Source organism: Cherax quadricarinatus, chromosome 32 (assembly GCF_038502225.1).
Source record: "Cherax quadricarinatus isolate ZL_2023a chromosome 32, ASM3850222v1, whole genome shotgun sequence".
Lineage (NCBI taxonomy): Eukaryota > Metazoa > Arthropoda > Malacostraca > Decapoda > Parastacidae > Cherax > Cherax quadricarinatus.
In genome coordinates this window covers 34706518-34729385 of record NC_091323.1, presented here as the reverse complement: position 1 = coordinate 34729385, position 22868 = coordinate 34706518, and the positions used below count along the sequence as shown (strand labels likewise).

General features: G+C 39.8%; 1 protein-coding gene across 3 annotated transcripts; it reads right to left on the bottom strand.

Moving 5' to 3' along the window:
• Positions 1-221: 221 nt before the first annotated feature.
• NANS (N-acetylneuraminic acid synthase) lies at positions 222-22241 on the bottom strand. Of its 3 annotated transcripts, XM_053778801.2 has the most exons (7): positions 21962-22241; positions 14784-14923; positions 13041-13256; positions 9413-9536; positions 8743-8978; positions 5898-6068; positions 222-1715 (listed from the first exon to the last, which is right to left on the bottom strand). In XM_053778801.2, the coding sequence occupies exons 1-7, from the start codon at positions 21999-22001 to the stop codon at positions 1530-1532; spliced, it is 1113 nt and encodes a 370-aa protein (XP_053634776.1). In that variant the 5' UTR covers positions 22002-22241; the 3' UTR covers positions 222-1529. The 3 variants fall into 3 exon arrangements, with proteins under 3 accessions (XP_053634776.1, XP_069946775.1, XP_053634778.1); XM_070090674.1 differs by lacking the exons at positions 14784-14923; positions 21962-22241 and adding an exon at positions 14205-14430; XM_053778803.2 differs by lacking the exons at positions 14784-14923; positions 21962-22241 and adding an exon at positions 13781-14173.
• Positions 22242-22868: the final 627 nt, after the last annotated feature.

Below are 22868 nucleotides of genomic sequence, written 5' to 3'. Positions count from 1 at the left end.
CAATTTTTTTAGTTTCTGCAAATAAGATTTACACTGCGTATTATAATGATTAAAAAGTCTCAATGGGAGAAATGTTAAAAATTATTTAACATAGAAAAAAAAAAATGGTAAAAATGTAGCCATCTTCAAAAACCCAAGAAATTTAAAAAAGTGCCAGTCCTGATGTTTTGGGTTAATGAAAATATAAAAACATTTCTTTTAAAAACATCATCTCAAATTACTGTACTGAAGTTTAACTATCCTTCAGACAAACTGAAGTCTGAGACTGACACAATAAGATCCAGTTCTAAACTTTGCCTCTGTGTATATGTGTGTGCATGATAACCATTGGGATAACACTCAAAAGACCCTCTAAGGATATTTTAAATACTTATTTGAAACTTAAGGACCAAGATATACTTCATGAATTAAATTGAGAGGAAACTTACATCACAGAGGACCACTATTACTGCTTATGCATGCTAATAAAAGCTGCCTTTTTAAGGCCACTGATAAGTCTCCTCAGGCCTTTTTATATAATTTTAATTGAAAAATTGAGTTGTGCCATTGACTGTGGAAATTCCAGACCGAGGATGAGCTAACCTGCTACACAAGAGGAAACAATATATGAGATAATGAGCAACATGAAATTACACCAGGAATCACTTGGTACACTTATTTCTTAAATGCTGAAATTACATATCTGAAATGTAATCTGATATTTACTTTCTGAAATGCAGCTGTTGCAGATTACTTATTAACAAAGATGCATGCTAACAATTATCAATTCTAAAATATATAACATTCTTCAGAGACAGCTTCAAGGTATACAGTAATAACATACAGTACGTGAAACTGTGAAACTGAAATTATCATCACAAGATATCCTAAATGACATTCCAATATGGTGTACATACAAATCTAAATACTAATGTGCAATTACAGCAATGAAAACAAAGGTAACAAATATTCTGACATGCAACATGGAGCAGGGGTAAAAAAATAACATGTTAGTCTCCGTCACTGCCTCTTACAATGCATAATTAATCACATCAAATATTATTGTGCTAATTTGTCTTGTCCTCTTCATTCTTGGAGACTTTCACAGCAGTGTGTTGCCACTACTCTCACGTGTTTTATCTGTCAAGGTTTCATAACATTTATACCACATTCATACTAACATATCATTTGTATACTGCACTATGTCTTCAAACTTGTGCCAGACATTCAGAACACACATTCATAGCAGCATTAAAAGGTGAAATGACACACTTTATTTAGGACACACAAAGAGCTTGCACACTGTCCTTGGGTAATTCAATCACTGATCCACTCACAGCACATCACATCCTAAGTTACAGCATGATTAATGGTTTGCATACATCCTTAATCAATGATACGCTCACAGTACATACTATGTCATATCATGATTTATAGCCTTAACACATCATTAATCATTCCATACCTGTAGGCTCTTAAAACACATTTAATGCTAAATCCGTTCCAGCCATTCATAACAAAAACATCATTATGGCTTACGTAAAAAATTTTCACAAGACATCTGCTTCCATAATGCTTTCATCTTCTTCCACATCTCTATTGAGATATCCCCCAATCAGAGAATCTAGCCGTTGAGCTGGAATGCCCCGCGGTTCTGCTACTTTTGCCACTAAGTCTCCTTCCTCCAGCATCTGTCCTGCTTGAATTTTACGTGCAGCTACGAGCGTCTTACCAAGCTGGGGACAAATCACAAACAATGTAGAGCAGGAGTGAATTTACTGGGAAACTGGACAAGGTTTACAGCCACATCAGAAGAAAAATGTGAGTAACAGATCAATGGATTGGTCTAAAGTAAAAAGTATGGGAGCTGTTAATGACAAGGAAGATGCTGATGAACTGAACACTGTAAAAGATTCCTGGAGGTACTCATACCTGAGTAAAGGTAACTGCTGGAACTGGGAGAAGGGTAACCCCACCAAGCAATGCTGGAGTACACAATAAAAGATAAAGTGAAGAAGCAAGTAAATGAGCTGGATATGCTAAAGACAAAGGAGATTTATCTGTAAAAACTTGAATTTGTGGTCACAGTAGAGCCCATGCTAACTTCCCTGTCATGTATAGAAATATACCTAGCTGGATGACTCTTAGAGACCTAACTGGCTGAGTGGCTTATGCACTGGCCTGGTGTTTTAGGATTCACTGCTATATATCCTGAAAGAGTTCATGTCTTGAGTAAACTAATATCGAACATCTTAAAAAATTACTAAAGACAGACAAGACACTAAATGGATGGAAAATACAAATGAACTGCCAATATTTAAAATAAAAGGTCCAGATAAGAAGAATAAATCTACAAACTTGTATCCCTTACTTGCATATCCTGCTCTGCATCAGAAAAGATATGAAAAAGAATAACATCCCACTAGGAAAGAATGAATTTCATTATGGCTTAAGATCACAAGTTCAGTTAAGAAAAAAGTCCTGCCTCACTCAATAGTACTTTACAATAAGATTCAATAAATATGGCATGAAAAGTATAGGTAAGTGAAATGCACATTCCTACAGTATACTCCTGGTAGCCAATACTGTATACAGATTAGAAAAACTGGGGTATATGTACTTGATTGGCTAAAAATATACATACCTTATTTAATAAATTGACAGTGAAAAATCATAGAGAAATATCAGGATGAAGAGAAAAGTAACAGGTGAAACTCCAAGAGTCAATATTTTTTTTTTATTATTAACACACTGGCCGATTCCCACCAAGGCAGGGTGGCCTGAAAAAGAAAAACTTTCACCATCATTCACTCCATCACTGTCTTGCCAGAAGGGTGCTTTACACTACAGCTTTTAAACTGCAACATTAACACCCCTCCTTCAGAGTGCAGGCACTGTACTTCCCATCTCCAGGACTCAAGTCCGGCCTGCCGGTTTCCCTGAACCCCTTCATAAATGTTACTTTGCTCACACTCCAACAGCACGTCAAGTATTAAAAACCATTTGTCTCCATTCACTCCTATCAAACACGCTCACGCATGCCTGCTGGAAGTCCAAGCCCCTCGCACACAAAACCTCCTTTACCCCCTCCCTCCAACCTTTCCTAGGCCGACCCCTACCCCACCTTCCTTTCACTACAGACTGATACACTCTTGAAGTCATTCTGTTTCGCTCCATTCTCTCTACATGTCTGAACCACCTCAACAACCCTTCCTCAGCCCTCTGGACAACAGTTTTGGTAATCCTGCACCTCCTCCTAACTTCCAAACTACGAATTCTCTGCATTATATTCACACCACACATTGCCCTCAGACATGACATCTCCACTGCCTCCAGCCTTCTCTTCGCTGCAACATTCATCACCCATGCTTCACACCCATATAAGAGCATTGGTAAAACTATACTCTCATACATTCCCCTCTTTGCCTCCAAGGACAAAGTTCTTTGTCTCCACAGGCTCCTAAGTACACCGCTCACCCTTTTCCCCTCATCAATTCTATGATTCACCTCATCTTTCATAGACCCATCTGCTGACATGTCCACTCCCAAATATCTGAATACATTCACCTCCTCCATATTCTCTCCCTCCAATCTGATATCCAATCTTTCATCACCTAATCTTTTTGTTATCCTCATAACCTTACTCTTTCCTGTATTCACTTCGAATTTTCTTCTTTTGTATACCCTACCAAATTCATCCACCAATCTCTGCAACTTCTCTTCAGAATCTCCCAAGAGCACAGTGTCATCAGCAAAGAGCAACTGTGACAACTCCCACTTTATGTGTGATTCTTTATCTTTTAACTCCACGCCTCTTGCCAAAAATATCACAAATATCAAAATGGTATACAATACTGACAGGTTGGTAAGTAAGACACAGGTAACAGTTAGGCATCTTTATTCTGAAACATTTCGCCTGTGCAGTAGGCTTCTTCATATGAGTACAGAAAGTAGGCAGGAGCAGTAGACATGTGAAGACAATGTAATCAGTTCATCACCCTTGAAGATGTAGATCTGAGGTTGTCAGTCCCTCAGCCTGGAAAAGAGTTCTGTTCCATAGTCTGAAACAATGTGAAGAGTTCTATGGAACAGAACTCTTCTCCAAGCTGAGGGACTGATAACCTCAAATCTATGTCTTCAAGGGTGATGAGCTGATTACATCTTCACATCTCTATTGCTCCTGCCTACTTTCTGTACTTGACTGAAGAAGCCTACTGTGTAGGCGAAACATTTTGGAATAAAGATGCCTAACTGTTGCCTATGTGTCTTACCTGGAGTTTACCTGGAGAGGGTTTCGGGGGTCAATGCCCCCCCGGCCCGGTCTGAGACCAGGCCTCATGGTGGATCAGGGTCTGATCAACCAGGCTGTTACTGCTGGCCGCATGCAAGCTGACGTACAAATCACAGCCCGGTTGGTCGGGTACTGACTTTAGGTGCCTGTCCAGTGCCTTCTTGAAGACAGCCAGGGGTCTATTGGTAATCCCCCTTACTTACCATTTATATCCATGTTGGACCCATTCTGTTACTGATATATATGAATGCTGCTATTTGCAGATTATGTGGAACTAATGAAAATAAAAGAAATAGAAGAGAATTGCAAAAACTGCACAATATGAACAAGCAGAATTAAAGATCTGACAAGTGGCTACTTGAATTCAACCCTGAAAAAGCAAGGTAAAGATGAAAGCAGGTGGAAAGGGTTATCATACTAAAAAACCAAGAAGATAGGAACTGTACTGTACAAGAATCAGTCAACAGTGAGTGAGCAAAACATCTGGAGAGGAGAAAGCAAACTCCATACATGTACACATTATACCGAGATGCAAATACTATACCACAAAAATCATTGTTTTAATGAAGCATCACACTGGCTGATTAATTGGCAAGAGGTGGTCTCAGGAGTTCATTTCCTGCAAACAATTTAGCGAATACAGAACACAAGGGAAATGAATACCTGGAGTTTACCTGGAGAGAGTTCCGGGGGTCAACGCCCCCGCGGCCCGGTCTGTGACCAGGCCTCCTGGTGGATCAGAGCCTGATCAACCAGGCTGTTACTGCTGGCTGCACGCAAACCAACGTACGAGCCACAGTCCGGCTGGTCAGGAACCGACTTTAGGTGCTTGTCCAGTGCCAGCTTGAAGACTGCCAGGGGTCTGTTGGTAATCCCCCTTATGTATGCTGGGAGGCAGTTGAACAGTCTCGGGCCCCTGACACTTATTGAATATAACCAATGTGATAAAAAGGAATGTGCAACTGATCTTCAACAATTTTAAACATGAAAAAATCTGCGAGTATAAGCATTTCACATAACTACAGGTAATTAATGCACACTGTTTTTACCTGATGACTGGCAAATCTGGGGCCCATTATTGCTGAAGTGTGCCCAAAAAAGGTTGTTTTCTTTCTCTGCCCGTGTATTTGTATAATGAATTTATAGTACCATTACGGGTGATGTTATAGTGCCATTATAGGTGATGTTATAGTACCATTATAGGTGATGTTATAGAGCCATTATAGGTGATGTTATAGTACCATTATTGTTAATGTTATAGTACCATTATGGGTTATGTTATAGTACTATTACAGGTGATGTTACAGTACCAATATAGGTGATGTTATAGTACCATTATAGGTGATGTTATAGTACCATTATAGGTGATGTTATAGTACCATTATAGGTGATGTTACAGTACCAATATAGGTGATGCTACAGTACCAATATAGGTGATGCATGCCAAGATAATGTTATATGATGAAGAACTTGATGAAGTAGCCATATAGCTTCTACTTTTCACACATTTTAAAAACATAAAAACAAAAAAGTACAATGCATATATGACTATTAAGCACCAAAAATGTATGCAAATCTAGATATACACATTGAACATAAAAAATATCAAAGACAAAGCATCACTAACTTTTGCAAAACAAGCTTCCTCGCATGGCTGAAAAGCTTTAAGTGGACTGCCAAGAGCAGCTTCCACACTTCTGATTGCCCTAATTAATTCTCTTAAATCATGTGGTTCCAGCGAGCACGAATGATCACTCCCCTTCCAATTCCGGTTAAGAGTCATGTGGCGCTCCACCACCTGCAAAATTGTACAACAGTAAAACAAAAAGTGTTGGTAGTGCAGAAATGAATAACTGGAGTGGGTACTGTTCATGTGTAAGAAATTTTTTTGGATTATAAAAAGAAATCCCTATTATGGGCAACCACATTTTATGGTATGGAGACTGAGAGATCCAGTAATGATTACATAGGCTACATTAGCTAGTTTCTAATGCCAGGGCATGGAATAACTGAAAGATGTTAATAAATAGCTGACTGACTGATCACCTCAAAATTACCTCACTTATAATGCCTGTATTTGACTGAAGAAGCCTGCTGTGCTGGGAGAACATTTTGACAATAAAGATATACAAGTGTAGCACATGTCTTACTCATCATGTAAGCCCCTCTGTACTGAGCAGCATGGATGAATGACTCCTCCAAGGGTTTACAACTTTTCATGATGATAATGTAATAAAAATATCTATTAATATTATCCTTGAACATTATCTCATAACTAGCTTTCCTACTTTGAGATAATACGAGTCGTAATTAAATACTGTAGCTATAAAGTGAGTGACATTTATTTAATTACTTTTTTTTTTTTACCACATCAGCTGTCTCTCACCATGGTAAAGTGACCCTAAAAAAAAAAGGAAACATTCATTAAACTGTCCAAATGTAGATCTATGATTTTTCAACATTTGAAAGTATGTAAAAAAAGTAGATTTTTTTTTTTTTTTTACATTTGAAAATGTGTAAAAAAACTTTGATATTTTTTTTTTTTGTTATATTTGAAAATATGTAAAAGAAATGTAGATCTACTTTTGGAGCACTACGCATGTGAACGTAGATCTGCTTGGACAGTTTAAGGCTTAATGACTTCTTACCAAAAGTGAACAGATGTCAAAAATGAAATGACCTTCTGAACTGTAACATTTCCACCTCTCCTACACAGAGAAGGCACCACCCACTTCCACGACTCAACTCCAGCGATCCTGGATCCCTTCATAAATGTTACTTTGCACACACTCAAACAGAATATCAAACCCTAAAATCTAATTGTCTCCATTCAGTTTAATCTAACATTCTCATGCATGTTTGCTAGATGCTCAAAACCCTACCTGGGACAAGCCCCCTAGTCCTTCCCTCTCTCCCAGATTTATACACCTTGGTCATTCTGTTTCTCTCTATCCTCTCTAAATGCTCAAACCACTTCAAGAACCACCTCTGTCCTCAGAATTATATCTTTTCTAAGCCCACAAAATCTTCTAATTTCTACTTTCAGAAGTTTTTGAAAAATGGTCATACCAATCCTCTCAAATTAAACTAATTGTACATAAAATCAGTATTTAACATCATTTTTATTACTAACAAATAGGAATCATTCATATACCCTTCATGGCTAATTGTGCTACAGCTATATCATATAGTAATTCATTCCACTTCTAATCAATCACGACTTATGTCATCTCTCACCCTAATCTTGCCACCCTCAACACCATTGTTAACGAGGAGCTGATCAAAATATCGACTTGGATGACAGCCAATAAACTTATGCTTAACACTGACAAAACCTACTATATTATGTTTGGTAGCAGAGCAGGAGTTGCGCAAATTAACATTAAGATCGACAACTCTCTAATTGCCAGACATAATGAGGGCAAATTCCTAGGCCTATACCTCGACAACAACCTGAATTTCAGCACCCATATCCAACATATAACCAAAAAAGTATCCAAAACGGTTGGGATCCTCTCCAAGATACGATACTACGTGCCACAAAATGTCCTTCTCACACTATACCACTCACTTATTTATCCATACCTCACCTATGCTATTTGTGCTTGGGGATCAACTGCAGCAACACACCTAAAGCCAATAATAACCCAACAAAAAGCTGCAATAAGAATAATCACTAAATCCCATCCCTGGCAACACACCCCCCCACTCTTCATAGATCTAAACTTACTCCCTGTTCAGTACATCCACACTTACTACTGTGCAGTCTACATCTACAGGACCTTAAATTCCAATATTAACCTTGACCTAAAACGCTTTCTTGATAGTTGTGATAGAACCCACAGGCATAACACCAGACACAAACATCTCTATGACATTCCCCGTGTCCGACTAAACCTTTACAAAAATTCAATGTATGTCAAAGGCCCTAAAATCTGGAACACCCTACCTGAAAATTCCAAAACTGCAGACACATTCATCACCTTCAAAACTACCATTAGAAAACATCTTATCTACCTGATACACCCCGTCAACTAATTACACGAATACCACCTGGTGGTTCACACTTACACTCACTCACCCATTTGACCATAAACAGAAATATCAATCTCAATCTTAAAATAATGAATCCTAACTAGTCATAAGTTGGCCTGTGATACTCCAATACTGAAACTATGTATTGTGCCAAAACAAAAACATTCATATTGCTAAACTCACAAACTAGTATTTAGTCACTTAGCCATAATACCAACTCACCTCATAATTTGTAATATTTTAAATTTAAGAATTAATCTAAGTCTGCCCGAAATGCCTAGCCATGCTAGGTGTTCTAGTGGTACCCTCTGTAATTATTATTTTACTACATGTAAACCACACAATAACCAAATTCTGTAAACTCAGCATTGTAATCCTTATAGAGAATAAACTTTGAATTTTAAATAACAAATTACCCTTCTTTAATAGTCACTTACCCTGGCCCCACGAGCCACAGCTGCAATAGTAACATGGATTCCTAACTCATGTCCAGAATAGCCAATGTGGGCATGGGGAAACATCTGAGCATATGTATCTAACACTCTGAGGTGGGTTTGTTCTGGGGGTGTAGGATAGGCAGATGTGCACTGCAGGAAGACGAGGGGTGTTGGTGGGTCGTTCAGTATAGTGAGCTCCTCGTAGACTTGAGATACCCAGGCTATGTCTGACATTCCTGTCACAAGGCAATGTATAATGGTTTAGAAAATAAGACAAAAATTTTCTAAATGAACTAAAGGAGAATTTACCTAAGAATTCATCTTCAGTATAGCAATTTATTAATTTATTATTATATTCATGGGAAGCACTAAACCTGTAAGGCTCATAAAGTGCCTGTACATAAAAGTTTGATCTGAGGATAGAAAGGGTAACTCCAGTTCTTTGGAACAAGAGCCCTTCTTTATGAATACACCCCCTTGATGGGGAGTGCATTGATGCTGGTACATTGATACCAACTTCAGGATCTCCTTAATAAAATATAGTGAGTAAACAGGTTTGTCTTTTTCTCATATTTGCAGGCAAGTTCTATCTTCAAATATTAAGCAGTTGATGGCTCAAAAATATAAGTACTGCATATTTATTACTGTGAGTATTGAATGTGGCACTGACCTGTTGAAATAACTAGAGGCTTACTGCAAGCTGCAGCTGTACGAAGTAAAGGCAGGTTGTGTACGTCTCCTGAGCCCACCTTTATAAAAGGAACTTGCAGCTCATGTAACACATACAATGTTGGCTGTGGGAAAATTATTATAAGTGCTTTACATTAATGTGCACATGTATGCACACACATGCACTCACGCACACGCTCACTCATGCATGCACGGGTACACACACACATTCATCTCCCGGTTGAGGGGACTGACCACTGGAAACTACTTCTTCAAGGTTGATGGACTGATCACCACACCATCTTTACTGCTCCACTGCTTCTGCTGTCTCCATATTTGCCACTTCTGTATATGACTGATGAAGCCTACTGTGTAGGCGAAACATTTCTGAATAAAGATGCTTAACTGCTGCACATGTCTTCCTGATCTGCTTGTTAATATCATATAGCATTAATATATTCACAATACCAGAAAGGCTAAGGAACAGGGAACACTGACAAGTAATGGACAACATCCACACAACAGAGGAAGAGGTAAAGTAACTGATGCGCTTGTACATAAGGGCAACAGGACCTGACAACGTTTCACCAATGATTCTGCGAGAGGGTGCAGAAGCATTGTCTAAACCACTAGTTTTGGTCCACACTAAGTGAATGGATACAGAACAGTTACCAGAGATCTGGAAGACACCAAATGTAGCCCCTGTATTTAAGAAAAGAGACAGATGGGAGGCATTAAACTAGACACTGGTTTTTTCAACACATACTTTTCAAAGTAATAGAAAAACTTGTCGGGAAAGACTGGTAGAACACATGGAGACAAATCGTTTTATAAAGAATAACCAGCATGGATTTATGGATGGCAAATTTTGTTGGAGTTCTATGACAACAGTAACAGGTGTGCAACAAGAGAGAGAGGATTGGGCAGACTGCATTGTTTTAGACTGCAAAAAGGCCTTTGAGACTGTACCCCACAAGAAATTAGGCCAAAAACTTGAGATTCAGGCAGGAATAAGAAAGAACATACTTTGGTGGATCAGAGTATCTTAGGGGAAGGAAGCGAAGAGTGATCGAGAGCACTTTAAAGCATTTTCTGACATACCTCATTTTTTAGGTAAAATACTACGTACTTTTTTTTTTTTCAACGTACAAACCATATCCCACTGAGGTGGGGTGGCCCAAAAGGAAAAACGATAGTTTCTCCTTTTAAATTTAGTAATACATACAGGAGAAGGGGCTACTAGCCCCTTGCTCCTGGCATTTTAGCCGCCTCTTACGACATGCAAGGCTTGCGGAAAAACAAGTCAAATCATATTCTTTTTTCTTTCAAGTAGGAACTAGCAGGGTTCTGCTAGTTCAGTACTGATTCTGGTTTATGTGAATGACATTTCAGATGGAAATGATTTAGACATATCCCAGTTTGCTGATGATGTAAAAGTAATGAGGAGAATAAAAGCAGATAAGAACAAGAAAAGGCTCCAAAGTTTTTTTTTTTTTTTTTTTTTTTTAGCAAGTCGGCCGTCTCCCACCGAGGCACGGTGACCCAAAAAGAAAGAAAATCCCCAAAAAGAAAATACTTTCATCATCATTCAACACTTTCACCTCACTCACACATAATCACTGTTTTTGCAGAGGTGCTCAGAACAAAACACTTTAGAAGCATATACGTATAAGGATACACAACATATCCCTCCAAACTGTTAATAACTCAAACCCCTCCTTTAGAGTGCAGGCATTGTACTTCTCATTTCCAGGACTCAAGTCCGGCTATATAAAAATAACCGGTTTCCCTGAATCCCTTCACTAAATATTACCCTGCTCACACTCCAACAGATCGTCAGGTCCCAAATACCATTCGTCTCCGTTCACTATCGAACACGCTCATGCACGCCTGCTGGAAGTCCAAGCCCCTCGCCCATAAAACCTCCCTTACCCCTTCCTTCCAACCTTTTCGAGGACGACCCCTCCCCCACCTTCCTTCCCCTACAGATTTATATGCTCTCCATGTCATTGTACTTTGATCCATTCTCTCTAAATGACCAAATCACCTCAACAACCCCTTTTCAGCCCTCTGACTAATACTTTTATTAACTCCACACCTTCTCCTAATTTCCACACTCCGAATTTTCTGCATAATATTTACACCACACATTGCCCTTAGACAGGACATCTCCACTGCCTCCAACCGCCTCCTCGCTGCTGCATTCACAACTCAAGCTTCACACCCATATAAGAGTGTTGGTACTACTATACTTTCATACATTCCCTTCTTTGCCTCCAAAGATAACTTTTTTGTCTCCACATATACCTCAATGCACCACTCACCCTTTTTCCCTCATCAATTCTATGATTAACCTCATCCTTCATAAATCCATTTGCTGACATGTTAACTCCCAAGTATCTGAAAACATTCACTTCTTCCAAAGGTATCTGTATAAATTTCAAGAGTGGTCAGATCAGTGGTTGCTTGAATTCAACTACAGTAAATGCAAGGTCATGGAGACTGAGAAAGCACCAAGAAGGCCAGAAATGGAATATAGACTAGGGACACAGAGGTTGAAGACTTCGCTTCACTTCACCGAGGGGTGAACATAGTGCCCAGCATAGTCAGAGGCTTACATGAGCCAAACAACCTCTGCAGCCAATGCTCATCTGGAAATCTAAGAGTAGTCTTCAAGAATCTCAACAAAGAGTGATGCCAGGCCCAGTGGTCCAGGAACATCTTGGGGTATGCAGGACCAGTACAGAACTTGCAACCAATAAGGCATGTTAAGAAATTAGAGAAAGTGCAGAAGTATGCAACAAGGTTTGCTCCTGAGCTAAGGGTCAGGAGCTATGAGTAGAAGCTAATGGAACTGGATGTAATGATATTGGAAGACAGATGAACTGGGGGGAGGACATGATAAAATGCAAAATACTCAGGAAAAATTATAAGACTGACAGGGATAGGCTGTTTAAGAGGCGAGAAACAGGAACTCAAGGGTACTGCTAGAAATAAGTCACAGAAGAGTCACAAGGAAGTACTTCTTCTGTATAAGAGTGATCGAGAAATGGAATGATCTTGATGAAGAGGTGGTAGAGGCAGGCCCCATACATAGTTTTATGAGCAGGTAAGATAAGGAACATGAGGCAATGAGGGAGTGAATCTGAAGTGTCAAGTTCAGAGAAGAGCCAGGATCTGAGAATCAACCCCTGCAACAAATAGGCGAGTATAAATAATTTATGAGTATACACACACACAAGCATGCATGCATGCACACACACAAGCATGCATGCATGCTCACACTCATAAACATGCATGTGCATACACACACAAACACACACAATAACTGTAACTGCATATCAACATTCCCAAGTAATTAATTGGCTCCAAAGTCCCAATATCATAAGTGTGAAACATCACAAGTCAGGAACATACGGTATACTGTAATGTATTTCCTGCTAAGTTAATGGAGGCAGAAGATGTATGGAGAATTTTTTATACATATCAACCAGCTTGGAAATGGCCTATTTCAGAGCCATAGTGCTCTTAAGTGATTACATGTATCTGAATACTGTACGTATGTATATCATATGTGCATTTAGTTATTGTTATCCCAAATATTTTAATGAGGATTACAGGAAACTCACTATATCCATAGCAGAGGCTGTTAGTGGGATGTCCAGCTGCTTGGCATATTCTTGTAGCTCTTCTAAATGGTCACGAGTAAACCCGAGGTGCTTCTTGTGTTCGCCGTAAGTTTCTCCCCATGCATGTTCTGATATGTAGGGGCGATTGAGGGCTTGCTTGTTGAATTTGTCCGGCAGTGACGACATCTGAAGTTTAACACAATCTGCTCCACATTCCTTAAGGAAAAAGATCATTATTAAAATATGGTTCTACTGTAATAAAATTAAATTTGATGATACTTTACAAATAATTTACAGGTGACTCAATTTTATATCTTCATATGCACATTGTTCATAAATTTGAAAAAGGAGAGATCATGTTCACATTATGATTAATATGTTAACAAAATAATATTAAAAGTTATATGGATTCTCACTCTTTAAAGTTTAAGCACTTAGTGGTGGATATACTGTAGAAAAAATAGTCTTACAAGGTCACTGATAAATATATGCAAGTACAGTGCTACAATATCTCTATATCCCCATTATCACCTCTATCCTGGTGCTTACTGCCTTTGTTAAGCATGCTGTTTTTAGACAAGTACAGTGGACCCCCGGTTAACGATATTTTTTCACTCCAGAAGTATGTTCAGGTGCCATACTGACCGAATTTGTTCCCATAAGAAATATTGTGAAGTAGATTAGTCCATTTCAGACCCCCAAACATACACGTACAAACGCACTTACATAAATACACTTACATAATTGGTCACATTCGGAGGTAATCGTTATGCGGGGGTCCACTGTAGTTGCTCCTCCTTCAAGGATCTGTTACCTATTGTCTCAGCCAGCAGCCTCCACAAGGGACATAAGAGTTTATTATAGGAAGTTTATGTTTTGTGACTCTCTCTCAGTTCTTCACAGGGACACATGTCTTTTCCTCTCAGAGGTACCCAGGGTAGTTCTGTTGTGGTGAATAGTAACAATCAACTTTAGAGGTTTAGTGCCCATGATATTTTCTTTTCCTATGCACTTCCTCATAACCAATGCCTACACTACTGATTGGGAAGTTGCCCTGATGTGCCCTCAAAGTTCATGAGGCTTTGGCACTCTCACTGAATTCAGTTGTTGGTGAGCTGAACAGAAGGTAAGATCATGCACATGGTAGCTGTGTACCAGGAATACCTGCAAAATTCAACTCTGGTTGTCTTTACTGACACAAGCACTGTCCTGGCCTGGCTTCACTGCCCCAGCTTGCAAGTGTCTTCTGTCTTTCTATTTCATCATACTGAAGATCTCCTTCTGTAAGCAGGAGTCCATCTATCCTCTCCTTCACATCTGCCTGGCTGCCTCAATACCCAAGTGGATCACATGAGTGAGCAGTGATACCCAGGACCATTTATATGTATAGTTTACAGATTTGTATGTAGATAAATTGTTCAGAGAGCCAACACCTTGATAAATTAGACACATGCACAACACTTGGGTATCTTTACTGAAGCAGTGTTTCAGCACACAGTGGCTTCATCAGTCCTATATAAATAAGAATGGTGAACCTCAGAAGAAGTTAGAGGTTATCAGTCCCTCGGCATGGAGTTGATGTAATTATTCCATCAATCTACAGTTATGCCGCAGTTCAAGAAAATCCTGTCTTGTAAAAACATGAAAAGGATTCAAAGCTTCATCTGCTTCATGAAGCAAAACAAGTTTGCTTAGAAGCTGCATTGACGACTTTGATCAGGAAATCTGAGAGCACATTCTTACCTTGGCTTTGCGGATGAGTGTCTTGGCTAGCTCAATATCACCCTGGTGATTCTGGCCAATTTCAGCAATGACAAAGCAGGGTTGACCCTCCCCAATATAGCGACCTGGCACCAGCTCCAGGGGCTCCATCCTCCACTCCTCTGAAAGTTAACTCAGTTGTACTTAAAAGTGTATGTACAAATATACCTTGCAACGAACAGTTTGGTACACATAAACTGCATTGGATGTATTGCAGAAAATCAGAACAAGACGTCATTATATATTGAGTTTATGAACCAGATGAGCATCAAGAGAATAAAACAGATTAGTTGTAAACCAAGATAATTTACCTGCAATTATATTATCGTGAGGGTTGTTTAGTGTAACATGTGAATGATTGCTGTATATTTTGCCAACTTCCCGGCCAGAGGATACAGAGCAGTTGGCAAATTTCTAATAGGTTGGAAAATAGTAGCGGCTCAACAAGGGCAATGAAAACAATTATAGCTATTAAGAGAGATAGCACTTTAACAGAAAACATCCCTGAAACCCTCTGTTAAATGCACAAGTATTTTTCTGGACCAAGCTCGAACTCTCGAAGAGAAAACAAAGAAGTGCAGGACTAAAACACAAAAGAACAGTCAATAAATATCTTGACTGTGCATGTCTCATATTCCCACAATCTCAAGGAGAAAGATTAGCGTATATCACACCAGTCACTCCAGAGGTGATAGCAGAAAACTAGGAACTCTTGCCCTCAGCACTCTTACTAAGCCCCGACCATCATCAGCACTCATCACAAGTGTAGTGTTAACCAGGGCAACTCTACGGGAATCATCCGCCAAGTATCATCGAGTGCCACACACGTAACATAATGCACAAGAATACATTCACATATACATATGTATACTTACGCACATATGCATAAGCATACACATATACAAGCATATATGCGAAAGTATACTTGTCTTGCACAAGCATATATGCACATACCCATTTGTAAAGGCATACATAGGCACCTGAACCATTCATTTTGCCTTCATAAATATATTTATGAGGTTACATAAATGTGTGTGCGTGTGTGTGTGTGTGTGTGTGTGTGTACTCACCTCACCTAATTGTGGTTGCAGGGGTCGAAACTCAGCTCCTGGCCCCGCCTCTTTACTGATCGCTACTAGGTCCTCTCTCTCTCTGCTTCCTGAGCTTTGTCATACTTCTTCTTAAAAACTATGTATGGTTCCTGCCTGTGTGTGTGTGTGTGTGTGTGTGTGTGTGTGTGTGTGTGTGTGTGTGTGTGTGTGTGTGTGTGTGTGTGTTTGCGTGTATGCATGCGTGTGCTTCAGGTAGTGTCAAGGTCACCACATTGATCTCAGTTGACACTTCCGCCACCAAGCTGTGTGGGCGTTGCTTGTGGGCGTGAGCGCCCATCTTGCCACTCCTATCATGCCCACTTTCTGACTGTTACAAGGACGTTTGTGGAGGCGGCTAGCATCAGGGTACATAATATACTATTCAGCAGGAACCTCCTGCACACCTGTTGACCCAGAGTTTACTTCGAGTCCGGAGGTCACCGCCTCCGGGGCCCGGTCCCAGACCAGGCCTCCTGGTTCCTGGTCTGATCGATCTATTTGTTAGTGCCCGCCGCTCACAATCCAACGTATGCACTACAACCTGGCTAATCATGAACGGTTTTCATATATATATTGAGTTCCCTCTAGATGACAGCTAGGGGCCTGTTGTTAATCCCCCTTACGCATGAAGGAATGGTGTTAGAGTCCTGTTACCTGCTACCTTACGTAACCTTCCCATACACGCACGCAAGCAAAATTGTCTAATGTAACCCTTTATTGACGATGTTTCGCCCAGTGGGCCGCATCAAGTCACAGATAAACCTGGAGAGGCAGGGTGAGTACTGAATAGGTGAGGTAGAGACAGGACGTTAGATATAAAACAAGTAGGGTCTGGCTAGCTTGAGTCAGTAGGTCCTCTGCAGTGTTCCTCCAGGCTGGAGGCCCAGCGATGTTGTAGAAATTTAATATTGTCAGATTAGCGCACTATATTATCGTAGTGTGGTGTATTTTAAATTTTCTTTGTATTTTCACATCCTTTCCAAACAAACAAACAAAAGCTTTGGGTTTATCTGTAACAAGGTGGACAGGAACGGCTTGTTCGAGAGGCGGGAAACAGGTACATATGGGCACAGTTGTAAGTTAAACACATTAACATTATTATTATTATAATCAAGGGGAAGCGCTAAACCCGGAGGATTATACAGCGCCTGGGGGGGGATGTGGAAGGCATTCAGGCTTAATTCGGGGAACTGGAGCACAGATCCAATTTCCTAAATCAAGAGCCCCTCACCAACATCAAGGAACCTTCCTTGAGGGGAAACACATTAACAAAACCCAATTCTGGGCAAAACGTCGTCTAGTATTGCTCTGGCTCACGTGACTTTGTGGGCTTGATGTCTCATAGTTATTAATGGGTTTCCGGCAAGTCACTAACTGTAAATGTATTGCGACACTCCTTTTTATGACCTACCCCTGAATTTTGAATAATCTGAGGGTCAGTGCCTCTCATGCTCCCCTTCCCTCTGATGGTATACATCGTTGCACTAATGGCCTCTTCCCAGCTGTATGGCAGTTGCCGCCTCTCGAAGAAATGACTGAAAATCACTAAGTCTTCATAGTGTAGCTATGATATAGTTATAGCTATGATATAGTTAGTGTCAGTGCAGTCTTCTGTGATCACCTATCTTCTGCATAATTTACATCACCTTCTATCTTCTGCATAATTTACATTACCTCCTATCTTCTGCATAATTTACCTCATATGCTCTGTGAATGTTCCTCCTTTATTCAGCAGCCACATGGTCCTTTACAGTCAGCATTATTATTATTTTTATGGGGAAACGCTAAAGCCGTAGGGGGTCATAATGTGCACATGTTCGGGTTCGATCCAAGGAAGAGACAGGTCCAATTTTTTGAATCAAGAGCTGAATGTTATCAAGGAACCTCCCTTCACGAGGAGGGGGAGGACCCTCACAGTCGTTCATGGGTCACCTACTTGCTTTCCTGAGTACTGTCGTTTTTCTTGGTCAGTATTCCTTCCCTAGCCTCTTGCATCTTCCCTCGGCGCCTTTGCATTTCTCCTTCAACCAGGGCCTCTTCATTTTTTTTTATCGTGCTCAGAATTAACATCTGTCATTTCTTGGCACTCTGTATATTATTTCCATTATTAATAGTGAAGAAATCACAATACCACCTCCTACAGAGGTTGAAGACTGATCGCCTCACTATCACTTCTCTTTGGTTTTATATCTGCTTGTTTTCGACTGAAGACGCCTGCTGTGTAGGTGAATTTTTTAAGTTTATCTGATAAGTAAGTGTTGCATATGTCTTATTCATCAACTTACTGGTACTGCAAACCATTAATATGATGCTTTACAAATAACACACTCTGAAGACAAATTTTTAGACATCGTTTTAGTCTATTCTGGACAATTTATCAAGTCCCAACTGAGCAAGATGTGACCTGATAATAATCCAGGATAGACCGAAACATCGTCTAAAGTTTCCGATCTCAGTATGGGTTATATGTGAATCTCCATTATCTTTTGTTGCCTCAGCATCCGGTTCTTCTTTCGTAGTCTGATTTCCTGTTCATCCCTAGTTCTCTCTGCAGACTCGCCTCCGGATATTAAAAACTTAGTGCTGTATGTTTGCCGACATGTATAATTACTCTCCATAGTTGATTTCCAGACGGATCTCTTATAAAGCTCCTCTATATTGTGCAATTTCCTGTAAATGCGGCTGAAAAAGTATTTCCAAAATTGAAGTGCGTGAAAACGCCATTACAGTAGTACGCACAGTTCAACTGTGGATGCCCTTTTTTTTTGACCCATTTACAAATATATATATATATATATATATATATATATATATATATATATATATATATATATATATATATATATATATATATATATAAATGGACACAGATGGAATTAATATGACATTATATTGTGGCAACGTTTCGCTCTCCAGTATTTTTTGCCAAGCCCTGGACAGCGAAACGTTGCCACAATAAAATGTCACATAATTGCATCTGTGTCCATTTATCTAACATTCTGTCGGTAATTCTACCATTAATAATATATATATATATATATATATATATATATATATATATATATATATATATATATATATATATATATATATATATATATATATATATATTAGAATGTTAGATAAATGGACACAGATGCAATTAATGTGACATTTTATTGTGGCAACGTTTCGCTGGCCAAGGCTTGGCAAAAAATCCTGGAGAGCGAAACGTTGCCACAATATAATGTCATATTAATTCCATCTGTGTCCATTTACCTAACAAGAAAAAAAAAGATATAGAGGAGCTTTATAAAAGAACTCGCTCTATGAGATTTCTTTAAGGTGTAAACCAGGCCATGTTTTGCTGGCTTGTCTCCCTCTCATTTCTTTTACTTGCTCGCCTCAACACTTCATTACTGCATCCATTAGTTTCGTTCTCCATATTTCCAGTCCACGGTGTGGGCACCATCTTTCAGAGTTCTTTTTTCTCCGCTAGAATCAATAATTTAGATTTATTTGACCCTGCACTCTCCATGTTGTTTTTCAATATGTCTATTGTTTCCCTTTTGTTTTCATTGTGCTCCACCCTAGGCTTTCTATTGTTTGCTTGGGGTTATATATTGTACCTCTACCACTGTATATTTCGGCCCTTTGGCCAACTGTTATCTTTGAACCATCCACTTACTAGGTATCCCACTTGTTACCAGGTATCCCACATCAGTTACCAGGTAATCTACTTCGGTTGCCAGGTACTCCACTTCAGTTACTATATATTCTACTTGTCACCATGTATACCACTTTAGTTACTAGGTATCCCTGATCAATTACCAGGTATCCTAATTCAGTACCAGGTATCCCAATTCAATTACCAAGTATTCCATTTGTTTCCAGGTATTTCAATTTAGTTACCAGGTATCTCAATTCAGTTACCAGGTATCCGAGTTCAGTTATCAGGTATTACGTTGTTATCTGGTATTATAGTTCGATTACCGGGTATTCCAGTTGTTACCAGGTCTCCCAGTTCAGTTACCCGGTATTCCGGGTATTCACCTCAGTTACCAGGTATTCTAGTTCAATTACTAGGTATCTCAGTTCAACTACCAGGTATCCCAGTTCAATTACCAGGTATTAAAGTTGTTACCTGGTGTTGTAATTCGATTACCAGATATCCCAGTTCAGTTATCAGGTACTAGAGTTTAGTTACCAGGTATCAGTTCGATTACCTGGTATTACAGTTCGATTACAAGGTATCCCAGTTCAGTTACCAGGTATCCCGGTTGTCATCAGGTATTCCAGTTCAGTTACCAGGTATTCCAGTTCAGTTAGCAGGTATCCCAGTTCAGTTAGCAGGTAACCCAGTTCAGTTAACAGGTAACCCAGTTCAGTTAGCAGGTATCCCAGTTCAGTTGCCAGGTATTCCAGTTCAATTACTATGTATCCCAGTTCAGTTAACAGGTATCACTTCAGTTACCAGGTATCACAGTTCAGTTACCAGGTGTCACAGTTCGGTTACCTGGTATTACAATTCAATTACCAGGTATCCCAAATCAGTTACCAGGTCTCCCATATCAAGTATCCCAGTTCAGTTACTAGTTACCACAGTTCAGTTACCAGGTATCCCAACTAAGTTACTAGGTATCACAGCTCAGTTACCAGGTATTCCAGTTCAATTACCAGGTACTCCAGCTCAGTTACTAGGTATCAGTTCAATTACCAGGTATCCCAGTACAGATTCGAGAGGTTTCTTGTCAGTAAAGTCACACCTCTTTTTCATTTTTTTCGTTATTTTGAACCTCTTGGGAAATATCACTCGCCACTCTCAATTTCCCCTCACTCACCACCTTCAACCTCCCCTCACCACGCACAGCTTCCCCTCACTCACCACTCACAACTTCCCCTCACTCACCACCCTCAATCTCCCCTCACTCACTACCCTCAGCCTCCCATCACTCACCACCTTCAACCTCCCCTCACGACTCACAGCTTCCCCTCACTCACCACCCACAGCTTCCCCTCACTCACCACCCACAGCTTCCACTCACCACCCTCAGCCTCCCCTCACTCACCACCTTCAACCTCCTCTCACCACTCACAGCTTCCCCTCACTCACCACTCACATTATTATTATTACAATCAAGGGGGAAGCGCTAAACCCGGAGGATTATACAGCGCCTGGGGGGGGGGGATGTGGAAGGCATTCAGGCTTAATTTGGGGAACTGGAGCACAGATCCAATTCCCTAAATCAAGAGCCCCTCACCAACATCAAGGAACCTTCCTTGAGGGGTCACCACTCACAGCTTCCCCTCACTCACCACCCACAGCTTCCCCTCACTCAACCACCCTTACTTCCTTTATTGGTAAATTTACATGAGGTTATATATTCCATGTATCCCACCGTTATGGTTCCTCCAATCTGTATATGTTAACCACATGTATCACTGTAAAACATATTATAACTATTATTATTATTATTTCCGTATTATTATTAATAGCTTCATTATTCTATAATAATATTTACGTATTAATCTCTGCTCCATAGCCAAACAGTTAATAAATTTTAGCAATATGGGAAGAGTGACTTAATGTAATAATGGAGAATCATCAAGTGAACACATCCTAATAGTTGAATATAATATCATTCTTGCATAAAGTCGACTATTATATTAAATCAGTTTTTAATTTATATTAGATGAGAGGACAACACTAGCCTTCATGAGGCTCCTCCATTATACCCTAAATAATCTCTGGCTACAGTCTTCCATGGATATGAAATATTTTTTCCATGGCTTCATCTCACATTACACAGTACTATAGTCATTATTACTGTTGGATAATTAGTAGATTTAGAAAGTGGACTCTTGCTTGCTTGCAGCATCAGTGGTAAAGAGTGAGTCATAATGCAGGAGAGTAGATGATGACGGAGAATGCAACTTCGCTTCTCTCAGCCTATCCCTGCCACTAAATTACCCAATGATGCATGGCACCGGCTGGTGATGGAGGGAGAGGAAAAGCGTAAGACAGAGAAGAATAAGAGTAAGATACCGGCAAAAAAGAGAGTAATAAGTGAGAAAACTAAGAAGACTGACCTCTGGGCGTGACGGTTTGTTTACATCGAGGAAGCAGCATCCACGCAGGCTCGCTGCCTCCCTCCACACCGATATACCACACCACACCACATATCTCACGATTTACCTACACAATACCCCTCTTTCTCAGTCGAATTTAACGCTCATTCGTCCGGTAAGTAAATTTACTTTCCCCAGTGCTGCACAGGAATACACTGGGTGTAAAACGGAAGATTATTAATGGAGTTGAGTAGCTGTTCATTGATCTTGTGCTAGTTGTGTGTGGTGCCGGGCGGCGCTAGTGTCATTCCACAGTGTACAATGTAGGTTTGCATGCGGGAATTTGTCCATTTTTATACCTCCTGTCTCGCCTGGTAAGTTGATACACTCACTCTCCTTCAACTTGTGACCCTTCTGTTCAATATTTACTACCAAGAGCTGTTTTCCAAGTAAGGGCCGCCAGAGAGAATAGTTAATATGGGTTATTATGTGAGTAACATGGGATTTTATCTTAAAGAGGTTTCCTAGTCTGCATTATTGATGTGATTTCTTATTACCAATGTGCTGTTATGAATCTCATGTATAAGAAAGGATCTGTGAGAGCAAAATGTACAATCACAGGGCAGAATTACCACCAGTTAAGTAAGTGAGTAAAGATGTGATAACCACTAGCTGTGAACAATACTACAAAAGAAAGTTAATTTTGCAACTTAAAGTTATTGATAATTACGTTGTTGATGTGTTCTTCATTGTTGCTATGTTCCTTTCCTGTCTCTGTGCCGTATAGTGATCTCTTTCTTTTTATGTTCTCATTTATCTTCTTTCATTTACCGAATTTGTCACCGGTTATGGAGGATATTGATGCCTTTGTCTGGACTAATTATATTGGAAGTTTACAGCTAAATATATTGATATGGTGGAGTATTAA